We start from the raw sequence: 17,187 nt of genomic DNA on the forward strand, positions 1-17,187 counted from the left end.
ATTATATCATAAAATATAATTTATTCCTGTGAAGGCAAAGCTGAATATTAGCAATATTATCATTTTTACTGTGTTTTTTTTATCAAATAAATCCAACCTTGGTGAGCATAAGAGACTTCTTTCAAAAACATTAAAGAAATCTTAATGACCCCAAACTTTTGAATGGTAGTGTATGTCTTGGTCTTTAAAATGTAAATAATAATTACAACAGGTTGCCTAAGCTCATACTTTTATTCTTTTTTACAGCTCGATCCATGAAGGCAAGTGGAATTGGTCGACTGCTTGTCACCATTTTGGAGGCAACGGAGCTAAAATCCTCCAAACCAAATGGTGAGTTATTCCATCCATCCATCTATCCATCCATCTATCAATCCATCCATCCAATACTTTTTTTTTTTAGGAAAGAGTAATCCATACTGTGAAGTGACGATGGGTTCTCAAGGCTTCACTTCTCGAACCATCAATGACACTTCCAACCCCAAGTGGAACTTCAACTGTCAGTTTCACATTAAAGACCTGTATCAAGATGTCCTCTGCATTACTATATATGAGCGGGAGCAATTTTCACCAGATGGTCAGTATAAAAATAGCGAGTATAAAACTATTTCTAAATTATATCTCTTGTACTGAGCTCTCTTAATATTTTTTAATATTTAAAATTATACATTCCCTAAACTGTCATTGTTCCATTTCTCTTTCTCCCTCTATAGACTTCTTAGGTCGCACTGAAGTTCCTGTAGCCACTATTAAGAAAGAGCTTGAAAATAAAGGTCCGTCCACCAGGCGGCTGCTGCTTCATGAAGTTCCCACTGGAGAGGTTTGGGTTCGGCTCGACCTGCAGCTGTTTGACCACAAAGCCCCCAAATGAGGAAGACAGAAAATGATCCTTCAAAACTGCACTTCAAGCACAGCGTCTCACCACTAACTCAAGATTTTAAAGACTGACCTTTGCCTTAAGGTGTTCTCAACTTATGTGGAACATACTAACAAATGTGTGACGATAGGGAAGACAAGTTATGATTCACAACTTTGCCAAGTTTAGCTTTTTTATCAAGTAACATGGGAATGAAAAGGAGAATTTGGGGATTTTTTTTTATTTTTTTTTATTGCATAAATAATTTTACCACTGGATGCAGAGATTTCTCAGGACCTATATTTTGCTTCAAATATACTGTCTTTTATTGCTGTATTAAAAGCTATATTTGTTATAATCGTAATTTGCCTAGATATGAAGTTGAGGAACTTTTTGTGAACTTGAATATTCTCATGAGGAACACTAAACCAGGTGGTGTTGTTGTTTTTAATTAATTATCTGTCTGCCTTACCTGCCAATTCTTCCATTTAACTTCACCGTTAAAGACTTAATTTGCACCAGCCAACTGATCCTCTTTAAAATCTTATAACAGCTTATTTGTCTGTGTAACAAGAAAGGAACTTATTTTGCAGAGCTTACTAGATTTTATTTACGAAGGTACAAATGAGGTGACTAACAAGGGATTATTGGTTAAAGGTCTAATAACTGTTGATTTTTGTGTGCTTGACTGAGTTTTATTTATGTTAATTTATGCGTCTTTGACTATCTGCACATTTTACGCTGCCCAGTATATCAGGATTGCCATAAAGCATTCAGATAAGGTCTTAATAGTGTATATTTTTGCTGAGTTGGAGTAGTATGAATGTTTACTCAAGAGACTGAGTCCCTGAGTTTGTCTTTTAGGTTTATTTGTTTGAGTTTTAAATATACATGTAATAAAGTTTGTTGAATGTTCAGCAAATGTTTTTTTTCCCCCCACCCGTTTTCCCTTTTGCTAGGTTTTGTTCTTCATTATAGCCAAGTATTCGTTTTGAAAACAGCTCTAGTATTGTATTATACTAAAGGCCTCTGAGCACAAATATGCAACAAAATCAGGTTTCCGATGCAAATAAAATTAATTTGAAAATGTTGTAAAGTATACTGGGTGATTGTGTTCAAAACAGATGAAATATTTTATCAACTTCACAAGTACAATATTTTTAGTTTATAAAATACAGTCAAAACGCCCACTCATGAATATTAATTAGAGATCTCGAACGTTTCTTGGTAACCTTGGAGCTTCTGTTCATTCGTGAGTCAGGCGCCAGGCGGTTGTTAAGGGCGACCTAAAAGCTAAGCGTGCGACATATAATTTTTCAAATTATTTGTTAGATATGGCTTTGAACCCATTTCCAAAGTTATTAGAAGACGGTCTCATTAGCACGAAACATGTAGAGTGTGCAGCGATACTCGTGGCTAAAACAGGCGAGGTAACAGCTGCATTCAATTTTACAGTAAGTTTACTGCAAGTCTGCATTTCTAACAGATAAGCCTGTTATTTTTAAGTTTTATAATAGGCTATTTGTTCAGGACAAATTGTCAATTTAGATGGATCAATCTAATGTCTTCAAACAGGTCTGTCCAGAGCAAACATATATGTTTATAGACTCATTCAAACACGTGAATGTAACGAGGCAGAGAGGACTCAACTTCAAGAACAAGCTCTACACCTGCGTGCGTGCTGACAAACACTCGATATACGCTAAATGTGTAAGTAACACACTATCCCCCGGTTTCACAGACTAAAATGCATGTTTGAGCTGTTTTAACTGAAAGAAACTCGCAATGACATATCTTAAAATATGTGACTGCCATAATGTTTTTTCTCAAGATGCACACCAGTGATGTTTTTTTCTACAGTACGTTTATAAAAGCTACACAAATACCCTAACTGAACTAAGGCCTGAACGTGGCTTAATCTAAGCCCTGTCTGTGAAACCGGGCCTAAGCTAATCTACATGGTTAATTAAACCTGCTCAAAATGTAAACATTTTTACAGATAATTGACATAAACAACAAACACTAGAGGGACTAGAAGCAGCAGAAAGATGATAAATACAAGTGCTGGTCATATAATTAGAATATCATCAAAAAGTTGATTTCACTAATTCCATTCAAAAAGTGAAACTTGTATATTATAATTATTCATTACACACAGACTGATATATTTCAAATGTTTATTTGTTTTAATTTTGATGATTATAACTGACAACTAAGGAAAATCCCAAATTCAGTATCTCAGAAAATATAAAGACCAATACAAAGAAAGGATTTTTAGAAATATTGGCCAACTGAAAAGTATGAGCATGTACAGAACTCAATACTTAGTTGGGGCTCCTTTTGTCTGAATTACTACAGCAATGTGGCGTGGCATGGAGTCGATCAGTCTGTGGCACTGCTCAGGTGTTATGAGAGCCCAGGTTGCTCTGATAGTGGCCTTCGGCTCATCTGCATTGTTGGGTCTGGCATATCACATCTTCCTCTTCACAATACCCCATAGATTTTCTGTGGGGTTAAGGTCAGGCGAGTTTGCTGGCCAATTAAGAACAGGGATACCATGGTCCTTAAACCAGGTACTGGTAGCTTTGGCACTGTGTGCAGGTGCCAAGTCCTGTTGGAAAATGAAATCTGCATCTCCATAAAGTTGGTCAGCAGCAGGAAGCATGAAGTGCTCTAAAACTTCCTGGTATACAGCTGCGTTGACCTTGGACCTCAGAAAACGCAGTGGACCAACACCAGCAGATGACGTGGTACCCCAAACCATCACTGACTGTGGAAACTTTACACTGGACCTCAAGCAACATGGATTGTGTGCCTCTCCTCTCTTCCTCCAGACTCTGGGACCCTGATTTCCAAAGTAAATGCAAAATTTACTTTCATCAGAGAACATAACTTTGGACCACTCAGCAGCAGTCCAGTCCTTTTTGTCTTTAGCCCAGGCGAGACGCTTCTGACGCTGTCTGTTGTTCAAGAGTGGGTTGACACAAGGAATGCGACAGCTGAAACCCATGTCTTGCATATGTCTGTGCGTAGTGGTTCTTGAAGCACTGACTCCAGCTGCAGTCCACTCTTTGTGTCTTGCTTTCCTTGTGCAAGGTGTCAATGGTCATCTTTTGGACAACTGCCAAGTCAGCAGTCTTCCCCATGATTGTGTAGCCTACAGAACTAGACTGAGAGACCATTTAAAGGCCTTTGCAGGTGTTTTAAGTTAATTAGCTGATAAGAGTGTGGCACCAGGTGTCTTCAATATTGAACCTTTTCACAATTTACTGAATTTGGGATTTTCCTTAGTTGTCAGTTATAATCATCAAAATTAATAGAAATAAACATTTGAAATATATCAGTCTGTGTCTAATGAATGAATATAATATACAAATTTCACTTTTTGAATGGAATTAGTGAAATAAATCAACTTTTTGATGATATTCTAATTATATGACCAGAACCTGTATATCTCCCACAAAAAAACCCAAAGGTGACCCTTTTCACATTTCCGGGTTTCTCAGAAGAGTATGTTATAGTTGGGTTATATCAAAGTACCTTTAAGGATATATATATATATATATATATATATATATATATATATATATATATATATATATATATATATATTAAAAAAAAATATGTGTATTCTTTTCATTTAAGTAGTTGTGGTGAACGACTACATTAAATATATTTTTATTTATTTTAAATATATATATATATATATATATATATATATATATATATATATATATATATATATATGTCTTTGGTTATATATATTATATGTGTATTCTTTTCATTTAAGTAGTTGTGGTGAACGACTACATTAAATATATTTTTATTTATTTTAAATAATATATATATATATATATATATATATATATATATATATATATATATATATATATATATATATATTATTTATTTTAAATATATATATATATATATATATATATATATATATATATATATATATATATATATATATATATATATATATATATATATATATATATATATATATATATATATATATATATATATATATATATATATATATATATATATATTTGTTCCCATTTGCTCAAATAGCAAAAGGAAACTCCACAAGTGTTTCCACAACTTTAAAAAAGAGGAAGAAAAATAGAGAGATTGATAACGGCAGTCAGAAGAGAGAAAGATTTCGATTTGACCATCACTCCCATTGCCGCTGTTTTAGAAACACCCTCACAGCAGCGTTAACTAGTTTTTTTTGTAATTTGATGCAAAGGTAATACAATACAAAGTACAGTGTAATAAATATACATACATTTTTACAAAAATGAAAATATATATATTTAAAAAAAACCTGCAGGATTTACTGTGCTGATTAAATGTGACCATTAAATCCATCACAGTCTGTGAAAAGGCTCCAGTGCGGATAAAGTTTATACAACCACATCATCACTTTTTCATCACATCAGAATTCATTGACTGATTTTTCATGGTCTTTGTTTAGGAAGGACATGGCCTGATATTGGTGAGAACTGCACTGTATGTGATTGTTGCCACATACTTGCAGAGCATGTATCCAAGTATCTGTGTGGAAGCAGTTGAGAAACTAGGTAGGCTAAAATTCCAACCAAAGTTCAGTTAACTTTTCTGCTCTAATTTAATGTTTTTTGATAATAGTTTATGCATGTATTTTAGCCGAGTATCTGCGTGAAAAGGGAAAATGAAGCTCATCGTATCAAATCTGAAGAGGTGAAGAAGCTGTTCAGTGTCATTGTAGTAGTACTGATGAGAAACTATAAACTGTACTCAATCTGCTTAACTACAGGAACACCAAAGGTATGTTGTTTCAGTACTGATCAGACAAACAAGGAAGCAAGTTTTTGGATTCATGTAGTGGGGTTTTAATTTACATATTGAGATTTGGCATCTTAAAATATACACACAACAGTAGTTTCACATCTCAACACTGAACATAATGACACACAAAATCAACTGCCACAACTTAGGCAACAAGATCTTTCACAGAAAGAATATAAAACTCCATAGAGAAAAAAAAAATATATATATATATATCGTAAATGAATGTTATGGCTGTTACTATTCATACGAGCAGGAAAAATGGGATGGAAACCACAGTCTTGTATTTTTCAGCAATTTAAATTTAAATATTGTAAGACATGTAGAGAGAGCGGATTTTTGACCTGATCATTCACAGTGTTGAAGTTTGTAGCAGTCATCTGTCATTAGTCTGTATCGCCAACTGAACCAATTAGAAATCAGTACAAATTGCATTTTCATGTTGCACACATCTATATCATATACTCTATTTTTCTTTTCAGAACAATAACACATGATTTATGTTAAAATACACAGTTTTACACATTTAAACCAGTCCCTAAATCCCCCTTATCATTCATGCATCACATCAGTGCTTATTTAATGTGCTCCTTGATAACCTTGGAAAACCACAGATTATCCACTCACTTATGTTAATTTAAGTTGGAGCAGCAACTAGCAAGAGCTTGTTGTCCATTTATGTATTACACAAAACCCTTATTCTTTCACTAGAGACATAATAATATATTCTATTATACAGTGCTTTCATAACACACAATCCATTTCATCCTTTAATAAGACTGAAACAATACATACCATTGGGTAGAGGTGTTGGTAGAATATAAAGTTATTTAAAAAAAAAATAATAATAATAACATAAGATAATAGGATGCACCATGAATCTGGGTATTTTAATTACTGAAATAAGCTAAAATGTTTTTTTTTCTCTCAGGTGTGTGTAATTATATTTTATAAAAATGATTAAGATGTATTAAATATGATATTAATAGGAAGGAATTATTACAGGTAGGAAATACTTCATGACCTGAGTATTCTTTGCATTGATGTTTGCTTTTGTGTAGTTTATGTTTTTTTGAAACATGCAAATGGGTTTGACATGACAAAATCAATTTTTGCATGATTAATTTCTGCTGGTCAGAGATATGTACTTTACATAAAATACACACAAATAATAAGGAATGCAAATTTATCATACAATAATAAACATTTGGCAAAATGTAAAGTGTGTATGTGGTAAGAAGTTATCCAAGATGAAAATTAAGTAATAACCAATAGAATAATTTAAATGTCAAAGAATATGCAAAAACCAACATTTTTGATTTTTGTTGTTGTTGTTGTTGTTGTTGTAGTTATGAAAGGTCACTTTAAGTTTCAAAAGAATAACTTGTGAAAATTCTATAACACCTGAGATATACTAGCTGGCTTTAGATCTACATCTGAGTTAATTTATTATTGTTATTAATTTTCATGAAACTTTTAAATTTCTCTCTTTATGACAAATGTTCAAAAACATTTTTTTATTATGTACTAAAATAATTGTATTCCCTCATGCATCTTTACACCCTTGGACAAAGCCAATGGAAAGAATTTTAATAGCATAATGTAATTGCCATGTTGGTTATGAATAATGCATTTGGCACTTTAAAATAACTGTACCATCATCAATAAACAAACAAACAGAGCAAAAAAAATTCCCTAATATGAGCTGCATGATATGCTACCAGATTCAGCCTATTGGGAGTTAAACAAAACATTAAAACACAAAGAAATGTTAAATGTTTGTTAAAAGAGTAAAATAATAATGAAGGAACAGGCAGAGGGCGGCATGCGGTCTGCAAAGTGCTAAGTTGCTTGTGCGTAGAGTAATACCTATGGCAGTGCAGCGTTTGAGCTGAGTTTGTAGGTTATGTTCGCTTTATGTCCTTTTAGCTGCTCTCAGCATGTTGATCCTGTTTGTCTACCTCTGGTAACTGCTCTCTCCAGAAGGTGAACTGGCTGAAGGTGTCTGAACAGGGGAAGTCGGTGGTGTTCCCTCGGATCAGAAGAGGGAAGACATGATCTACGACCTCACAAAGACGGCCATAACTGTAAAACAAGCGAGAATGTTTTTTTTTTCTTTCAGAATTTACTGTCAGACTGTCAAGCTCCAAACTATATAATAATGTCACAATGCAAAAAAAAAAGAGAGAGAGAGAAAATAAATAAAATCATCCCAAAACAGGGTAAGCTTTAATGCAAAGTTGGTAATGTGTTTTAAATGTTTTAATTAGATCACTTACGATGATATGTTGGTCTTTGCATGTTCTTGGATGAGCTCTCCCCTAGGATTCACAGTGAATATTCTGTTCAGAGGCACTCCCACCTCTTTATATGAATAAACATCCTAGAGAGAAGAACATTCCTTAGAGATTTGCATAAAATAAAGGCAATGTTTTGCAAATTTTGCTACTAGCACTTACTGTTGCCCTGTTTCCAAAAGCAGCATAGAAAGGTTCTGTGTTTGGATAGAACAGATTTTTAATATCGGTCAGACATTCAATTTTAAACTTTTCTGGCTTCTTCTCAATGACCTCCCTGAAATTGAAAGAAAAGACAGTAGTTTCTATATGACATTAACATTATTATTTAAAGCCTATACAGTATGTGTTTTGTGTATGTTCCGACCTGTGAAATGCAGAGAACAGACTACTAGGACTAAGCAGCACCGGTCCCATGGGTAGCATAGTGCCTCTTTCATTAACCCAGTGCAGGTAACCCCGGGTCATATCAGCCATACCAATAGCCCGAGCTGAACAGTACATGAATTTGTAGCCGTTCCTGTTTGACAATGAGTTTTAGATATATTAGACATTTTAAAATGGACCAAAAATCTTTTTTCTCACATTTGATAGATGTGACATGCTGTGTATGTGGTGTGGGACTCACTGGCTGACTCTGTGGTAGAGTCGGGCAATACCCTGATGAGTCCAGTCTTTACCCAGTGTTGGTAATATGTGTCCCAGGGTATCAGACCTGAAAGAGACTTTGCAATTTATACTGCATACTTCATTTTTTACATCCGTCAAGCCCATTATATTGCCCCAGGAAGTTCACATAAGGTGTCTCACCTTGTGATGGTGCCATCAATATCTGAAATCACTATCTTGTCATCCCAGTTCCACAGATAAATGGTGCCCTCACAGCGACAGGTGCCTTGGTACTGGGTGGTGACGCTGAAGACCACATCATTGGGGCCATCTTTTAAGTGCAGACTGGCCTGAGAAAAAAAGAACATGCTTGTAGCATGGGTTTCCATTACATACCGTAGTCTCTGATTGCTTTATTGAAAATGGAGATGCTTACGAGCTGTTCTGGGGACAAACGAAGAGTCTTTCTGTAGCAGTGGCCTCCAGAGCTGTGGAGAACTTCAGGCTGATTGCTCACAGGATTCTGTTTAGCACTTTCACTGTCATCTTCACTGGATGATGATTCATCCTTTAATCTAGTAAAAAATAACACCGCCAGCTAGTCCAAAATGATGCATACTCTATAAACCTACATTCTCAATGCTATAAAATTGATGCATGTTCGAATTTTGATTGATATGACATATGTGACCCTGGACCACATAACTAGTCATAAATAGTAATTTTTTTTAAATTGAGATTTATACATCATATGAAAGCTGAATAATTAAATTTTCCATTTATGTATGGTTATGGTATTTTTATAGGACAATATTTGGCTGAGATACAACCATTTGAAAATCTGGAATCTGAGGGTACAAAAAAAAAATAATAATTGAGAAAATCGCCTTTAAAGTTGTCCAAATGAAGTCCTTAGCAATGCATATCCACTCACAAAAATATTTTTTATACATATATTTACGGTTGGAAATTTACAAAATATCTTCATGGAACATGATCTTTACTTAATATCCTAATGATTTTTGGCATAAAAGAAAAATCAATAATTTTGACCCATACAATGTAATGTTATGACTGGTTTTGTGGTCCAGGCTCACATATTCTGAGACCTGATTTCGTAGTTACTGTGTATAGAAATCTTACCAAGAACTGTAATTCTCTTTGAGTCTGTTTAGTTCTAAAGGCCTGAGAGACAGTGTAAAATGTTCATGTTAAACTAATATCGTAACTTTTTTTGATGCAAGACACCTTGATTAAAGGCTTGTTCATACCAAGAAGAATGTTGAATAGCAAAGGAACCTACTGCACCTACTGTTGGAGAGTGAATTTGCATTTTTATTCAGCCCACAGACATATTTCATGTGAAAACTGAATTGAATGTTCATATTGAACGTTCCAGTTGGTGTGAACATACCTTAATATTATACACCTGTACTTCAGCTAAAAAGTGCTCAAAAAATGCAACATATGACCCTTTTAGCAAGAACAATGGGTCTCATTCACTAATAATTGCATGGATTCTTCGTATTGATATGCACATGGATTTGTTCTTAACTCTGATCGAACGTTAATGAATTTGGGGTATTCTAATTTGCATAAGACATGCCCAAACCATGTCCATTAAGGGCTTTCTGCACACCCTTTTGTCACTCTCAGCAAACATGAATCTCTCTAAAGACACGCTGAGAGTAAGTGCAGCAAGATCCTCGAGCAATGCCAAGTGTGCCATCCTCACACAAGTTCAAACACAAAAAACATCTTTAATACAGACCCAGATTAAAGACCTCTGACAAGCCAAATGTACATAACACAAACTGAATCTTTATGCAGAAACTCGCATGATTTGTTCATGAAAACATTCGTACATAGATTCAGGGTTAGTGAATGAGACCCATTGTTCTGTTTTTCTAAATGTAATACATTAGGTTTTACTTTTACCTGCTCACAGTTCCTGTTCTTATAGACTCCTCTCCACCTTCAATCTGGTCTGATGCTGATTCCTGTTGCAGTAAGAATCACAGTAACTCAGCTATACTTTGATTTGCATGATTTTATTATATACATAATATTTGCAAACCTGCGAGAAGTCAAAATGTCTTTGGATAAATCTGGTAACACTTTACCTTTAATTAAGTTCACAATTATTTCCCATATGCAATAATGCAAACATACCGATTTGGAGCTGTTGTTTCTGCCCCGCCATGAGAACCACCAGCGTCCTCCTTTCTTGGGCATCTTCTCCTTCATGATGTTCTCAACTGTGGCCTGGAGCAAACGTACAGAGCCCCTGATACTCAAAACTCAAAAACTAAATGACAGGATGACTGACTAAACACACATGCAGCTAATAAATAAACACAAATTTACAAAAAAAACGTACAGGACTAGTGCCGAACACGCTAGGAAAACAGTATGTGAAGAAACCAAGAGCAGAGTAGACATAACTCAGACAGGAATACTTAGCGCAATGGCGCACAATGGGATGGGATGAGGGGATATCAATTAAAAAGAAGAAGAAAAACAAGGAGGAGGGAAGAGACAAAATTTAAAAGCCCTGGAGTGCCATGAGAGTCGGGGTGCAGTATACACAAGGACATTAAAAAGCCATGAAACTCTCGCCAGGAGAAGACAAACAATACAGAAACACCACTGTGATGTATTTTATCGTTTACCTATTTAAACAATCCAATAATTGGGTCTGTACTGACTTTAAGTAAAAATTATGCTAAATAAGCAGAGGTGTCCAAAAAATTATAGATATTCAAAAGTGAGACAGTACAGTAGTTTTATTATTATTATTATTTGTATATGCAGGACAAAGAGGTTTCCAGGTGAACACTTTCTTTGTTGTAATGCACCTGCAGGGGGCACATGAATCCCACGCTCAAATAAAGAATTCTTTAAACTATTAGGTAAATTGTAAATACATTAAATCCATTTAATGAATTGGTGAAAACTTTGTATGATATCAAGTATCTTTTACTGATGGAACTAAAGTTAAGTCACCTATTTTCAGTGTATATACATCACCAATCAACCAATGTTTGAGTTTGATATTAACAAGCTTAAATGAGCTTTATTTAAACTACTACAAGGTTACATTGTCAGTGTTGGATGGACACCTAAAGACCTTTATGTACATGTGTGTGTTGTTTATGCAGTCCTTACCTTTGGTAAGGGCTTCTGAAAAACCTGCACGGCCAGTACGATAGGAGCAGCTGTGGTCCAGTTATAATACCTTTGTGGGGAGAAAAACATGAAATAATTAATACATGTATTAAATAAACTACTTATTTCTAAGGTTATGAGTATATTGACACTGCTATAAGTTTTTTTATGTGGCACACATGACATACTTGGTTCCAATCTTTACGACCAGGTTGGGATCATCAATGATAGATGGATTATCTGCAAACTCCTGATAAGATATTGCTCGTTCCTCGAATTCCTCTGTGAATGAAAGATTGTGAAGACTTTAATTGCTTAATTACTTATGCAGCTAATGAAATCTAGAAGAAAACTGGATATTAATACAGAGTCTACATAATAATTGAACAGCAACTGAAAATACATTATTTTATACTACCTTTGAAAAGTTTTGTGTCAGTAAAAATCTTTTTTTTTGTTTGTTTGTTTTGTTTTGTTTTATCAAAAGGTGACAGTAAAGAAATATATTAAAATATACATCACAACTTCTCCTTTTACCTTTAGTGATCTCTCTGTTTTCTGACAATCCTCCACATAGAGAGATGGCAATATGAGGCAAGTCTCCTAACTGGTCAGAAAAGCTGTCCACCCCACTGTCCATTCCACTGCTGCCCACTGACTGAGGGGACTGATTTGCACTTCTCGGATCTGCCCCACCCCTCACAGAAGTTGCTCCATCACTGAACAACAGAAATACATTTAACAATTAAATATCATTTAAAATACTTACACTACACCTGGATCTTAAATGAACAAGTGAATGGGTAAAAGGCTCTCTGTACACTTAATATTTGGTAACTGTTTAAACATAATCAGTAATTTACCTCTTTGGAAAGTACAAGGCTGCCACCTCAGGCTCCAACTCTGTGATGTCATCCAGATATATTCCATCTGATCCCAAGTGCCGGCTCCTTTTGTCTAGGAATTGATATATTGTGATGTTATACATGTTTTAAAGGATTAGTCCACTTTAAAATAAACGTTTCCTGATAATTTACTCACCCCCATGTCATCCAAGATGTTAATGTCTTTCTTCAGTCAAAAAGAAATTAAGGTTTTTGGTGAAAACATTCCAGGATTATTCTCCTTATAGTAGACTTCAATGGGCACCAAACAGTTGAAGGTCAAAATTAGTTTCACTGCAGCTCCAAAGTGTTCTAAACGATCCCAGATGAGAAATAAGGGTCTTATCTAGTGACACCATTGCTCATTTTCTGAAAAAAATTGAAAACCATAAAAAAAGTTTTAACCATAAATGCTCATCTTGAACTAGCTCTCCTTCTCCTCTATTAGAATTCTGGCAGTGTAGACACTGCTAAGTGTATTACTGCCCTCCTCAGGTCAAAGTTTGAACTAATTGTTATATACTATTGAACTAGCATATTGCATATAAAATTAGTTCAAAACTTTGACCTGTGGAGGGCAGTAATACACTTAGCAGTGTCTACACTGCCAGAATTCTAATAGAGGAGAAGAAGGAGATAAGATAAGGAAGGAGATAAGATAAGATAAGACCCTTATTTCTCATCTGGGATCGTGTAGAACAATTTGAAGCTGCAGTGAAACTAATTTTGATCTTCAACTGTTTGGTGCCCATTGAAGTCTACTATAAGGAGAATAATCCTGGAATGTTTTCATCAAAAACTTTAATTTCTTTTCGACTGAAGAAGGAAAGACATGGACATCTTGGATGACATGGGGGTGAGTAAATTATCAGGAAAAGTTTATTTAAAAGTGGACTAATCCTTTAAATAGCCAAAGTGTCCTACTTTGTAAAACATTATTTCAGAGATCATATTTAATGCTATATGCCAGAAAAAAAATTGCTCTCTACCTTTTCTCTTGGATGGAGAGTCTGTCTTGCTAATGGCATGAGCCCCAGGACTGTGACGGCCCTCCTCTAAGTCTGTGATAAGATGGGCGGCTGCACTGATGGCCTCCACATCTACAGCAGAGGCAGATGTTGCCTCTCCAGCCCTGAGATTAGGCACATACACATCATTGCCCTGAGACTCCACCGTTCCATCCCCAGTGATGGCTCTAAAGTGCGTACTTTCAGATGGTGGGATTGATCTTGGTGTCACCACCATGGGCTCTGACAGGGGCATCAGGAATGAAGGCTGTGTAAAAAGGAAGATGTGCAGTTAATGGATTCAGATTTGTTCATTTGCTGTGGCCATGTGGCATGGCTAGTAATTACTGTACCTTGGCAGCATGAGGCAGCTCTCCCCATGTCCACAGCATCTCAGGGTTGTCAGGTTTCTTTTTACCTCTCTGACTGGCCAGCAACTCGGAATCACTCTTGGGTGTAGATGGCAAGGAACTATTTGGATTGCAGTAGGGAGGAATGACAGATGGAGACATTGAGAAATATTTAAATTAATTGTTGATTTGTATTTATACAGCTGTAGTGAAATAAGCTGGTAAGAATGCCTTTTCATTCCTTATACTGCAAAACTGAATTCCATGCTTGACAAACAAAGCAAAAATCTTAAAATTGGGCAATACACTACAGAAATGTTAAGTAAAGGTTAAGTGAAACCTTATGGCTTTGTTGCAAGTTTATTTACATTACATGGTGACTGCAGTGGTTACCTGTATGTGGACTGGAACATGGCTGTTTGTTGAGGGCAGGAAATGGATAATCCCGAATTGGTGGGAATGGGTAAAGAGCATGTCTTCTCCAGCCCTGTACTGTGGGTCAGAAAACAAAGCTTTAGATTCAATTATATGTCCATTATATGAATCTCATATATAGAAAAAACAATATTTAAGCACGATACTAAATAAGTCAGTTGTAGAATAAATACAGCTAAATGTATTGGCATGTATTGTGCATTATGGTATATTATCAGTTTAATCATCATACTGTAGCTGGGGAACAGTTTGCTGATGATTAATCTAGCCTTCGGTACAGTCTCAGATATAGTTGAGAGGCTCTTTTGGTGTTGTATACTAGTCATGGTACATTGTTGTCTCTTTTGCAATATATTAAATACATTTACTGCAACTTGCAATTGTGACTTTGTTTGTCATAATTGTAGTGTGACCACAACTTGGCTCCCTCTAACTACATCTTTTTGAAAAATACCAGTAATCATACCTTTGAACACCAGTCCAGTTCCCTTCAGACTGTTTGTATGTGCTGCTAGTTCCTTTCACCTGCTCAGCAAACAGTTCATGTGACATGGCTCTAAAAACACATGCAAGTATAGGCAAACATGTCAGTATATATACCCGCAAAAGGAAAGAGCAAGACGATGTACACATTTAAAGTCGATTTATATGTTCAATGCACATAGACAAACCAGGATAATCTGAAGTGATTGTCTTTAACAGGCTCATTCTTCCAAGAAGACAGAAAGCATTGAGGGGTTTCTAAAAACATAGTCTCTGGATTCAAACTGCTGCTTTACTGAGCAACACATTCTTGAGTTACATTACTTCCCAGCTGACTCTTTTTGGCCTTGTGAACAGCATTTTCCCAGTGGCCTTTACCGTCACTTTTTAAATTTATTACGGGTACCTGGGAAACAGATTCTTGGTAATGCAAGGCATGTAGTTGACTTAAGTGTAGTGGAATCTGCTTATCCAGATAGAACAGAGAAAATACATAATTTGTCATCCATGGGAATGTAAGAAGAGAAAGGATGTTGTTAAACTGATTTATATTGCAATGCAAATCATTTCTTTCCTTGGATATGTGTGGGTAATGCTAGATGCCCAGCATTACAAAGGACTCCCCTCGAGCTGGAGCCAGAACTGGCATGGTTTCATGGATTTCGTGGAAAAACATTGGAGGGGCTGTTTGAGCTGCTTGTTTACTTCAGCAGTGGGACTGGCGACCTATTTTTCTCCACTTTGCCTCTCTCTCCATTGCAAAGCTTATTCGAAGAGTGAACAAACAGACACAGCCCACATCCCAAGACCACTGCAACTGGAATCGTTCCAGCATACTTGCAGCAAGCAAATTATGCCACTGCAATCACATAATTTGTAGTGATTTCAGATGGGTTAAGAGAAGGAGGATCTCTCATTACAGAACCATCTGTTTTGCCTTTCATGTTGCATGTGTTTGTCCTCTATGCTCTACACAGGAAATAAATTAAGCTCCACAGCTTCTGCCAAGCTGAACTCCCAGAAAAGTGGGATTTAGATTCAATGTGAGATCTTGGCAAGACCACCATCCCCATTTAGCCACATATAATGAAAATGAATGGTGACCAGGGGGTTTCAAGCTCCAAAAGACACCACAATGCCATCCATCGCAGCTCTCAAATCTCAAAGTTCACATGTATTCAAAAAAAGCCCATCAAAATGTGCCACAACAGGTTGACTTCAGCGATACCAAATGACATTGGCTTTTACATGTCTCTAAAACAATTGCAATGTGATAAATTTGAATGTTCAAATCATTAATATGGTCTACTTCTGCTTCTTTTCAATTTTGGTGCTTGACAGCCCCTGGTATGCAAAAAAATGGCATAGATTTTCAAAATTTCTGCTTTTGTGTTCCATGGAAGAAAAAAAAATCATACAGGCTTAGATCGATATGAAATTTAATGTGCATAATAATATTTCTCCAATTAAAAACGTTCTCCATACTGTTTGTTCTGACCTGCTGCCTGTAGCTACTGTGTCATCATCAGAACTCATGTCGATGGTAAACATGTCCTCATCTTCTGAAAAGTCTCCATTGTCCTCTCGCTTCATGCTGTCAACTTTAGATTTTCTCCTCCTCTTCCTCCTCTTCTTCATTATTGAACTGTCACCAGGGGACTGCATGGGGCCCAGGGTTTGAATGGAGGTTCCGTTTCCAGACTCAGACAGACGGGACAAGCCTTTTCCCACTTGGGCCTGCATTAGGGCAGAGCCTTCTGAAATGATGGGTGATGTAGCCAAGTGGGATGGCACCATCTCCTGTAGACGGAGTAATAAATAGTATAAAATGTAGACTTTATGCTTTAGGGAGTTTTTTTAGTTTTTTGGTAACACTTTACAATAAGGTTCATTAGTTAACTACATTAGTTAACATGAACTAATAATTATTAGTCTTTGTTGATGTTAATTTCAGCATTTACTAATACATTATTAAAATCTTGTTAACATTAGTTAATGCACAGTGAACAACTGTATTTTCATTAACTAATGTTAACAAAGATTAGTGAATACAGTAACAAATGTATTGCTCATGGATTCTTCATGTTAGTTAATACAATACATCCAGTTTTTTTTTTTTTTTCCCTTTCTGTTTGGAGGACAACATCTTGACTTGTTTGTAGCAAATATTGAAGTATTTTTTATTCACCTATTTTATATTTAGAAATAGGTGTTGCAAAAAGTTAATATTGGACCGTGTTATGGTATGTTGTAGGCAAACAGTTC

General features: G+C 35.6%; 3 protein-coding genes across 10 annotated transcripts in view; 2 read left to right on the forward strand and 1 right to left on the reverse strand.

Annotated features, from left to right (window-relative positions):
- Nucleotides 1-1,913, forward strand: part of itsn2b (intersectin 2b) — a 32,802-nt gene extending 30,889 nt beyond the window's left edge. For all 4 annotated transcript variants that reach the window (XM_067367172.1, XM_067367174.1, XM_067367173.1 and 1 more), the window contains 3 exons: nt 247-330; nt 401-574; nt 711-1,913. In XM_067367172.1, coding sequence (XP_067223273.1) covers nt 247-330; nt 401-574; nt 711-868 — 416 coding nt within the window. In that variant the 3' untranslated portion in view covers nt 869-1,913. The remainder of the gene's footprint in view (nt 1-246; nt 331-400; nt 575-710) is intronic.
- Nucleotides 1-17,187, reverse strand: part of lpin1a (lipin 1a) — a 31,986-nt gene that overhangs the window by 3,131 nt on the left and 11,668 nt on the right. For 4 of the 5 annotated variants that reach the window (XM_067367177.1, XM_067367179.1, XM_067367178.1 and 1 more), the window contains exons 4-21: nt 16,421-16,722; nt 14,906-14,995; nt 14,398-14,496; nt 14,008-14,125; nt 13,637-13,922; nt 12,627-12,720; nt 12,301-12,482; nt 11,952-12,045; nt 11,764-11,833; nt 10,768-10,860; nt 10,534-10,595; nt 9,032-9,170; nt 8,797-8,945; nt 8,615-8,701; nt 8,354-8,506; nt 8,149-8,263; nt 7,969-8,072; nt 5,692-7,774 (exon numbers count right to left, since the gene is read on the reverse strand). In XM_067367177.1, coding sequence (XP_067223278.1) covers nt 7,615-7,774; nt 7,969-8,072; nt 8,149-8,263; nt 8,354-8,506; nt 8,615-8,701; nt 8,797-8,945; nt 9,032-9,170; nt 10,534-10,595; nt 10,768-10,860; nt 11,764-11,833; nt 11,952-12,045; nt 12,301-12,482; nt 12,627-12,720; nt 13,637-13,922; nt 14,008-14,125; nt 14,398-14,496; nt 14,906-14,995; nt 16,421-16,722 — 2,397 coding nt within the window. In that variant the 3' untranslated portion in view covers nt 5,692-7,614. Of the gene's footprint in view, nt 1-5,691; nt 7,775-7,968; nt 8,073-8,148; nt 8,264-8,353; nt 8,507-8,614; nt 8,702-8,796; nt 8,946-9,031; nt 9,171-10,533; nt 10,596-10,767; nt 10,861-11,763; nt 11,834-11,951; nt 12,046-12,300; nt 12,483-12,626; nt 12,721-13,636; nt 13,923-14,007; nt 14,126-14,397; nt 14,497-14,905; nt 14,996-16,420; nt 16,723-17,187 lie in introns of those variants that run through there. The other variant, XR_010892510.1, reaches the window with a different exon arrangement.
- pfn4 (profilin family member 4) lies at nt 2,188-5,556 on the forward strand. The gene is made up of 4 exons (XM_067366910.1): nt 2,188-2,307; nt 2,429-2,563; nt 5,337-5,442; nt 5,528-5,556. The coding sequence occupies exons 1-4, from the start codon at nt 2,188-2,190 to the stop codon at nt 5,554-5,556; spliced, it is 390 nt and encodes a 129-aa protein (XP_067223011.1).

This window comes from Chanodichthys erythropterus, chromosome 18 (assembly GCF_024489055.1).
Source record: "Chanodichthys erythropterus isolate Z2021 chromosome 18, ASM2448905v1, whole genome shotgun sequence".
NCBI lineage: Eukaryota > Metazoa > Chordata > Actinopteri > Cypriniformes > Xenocyprididae > Chanodichthys > Chanodichthys erythropterus.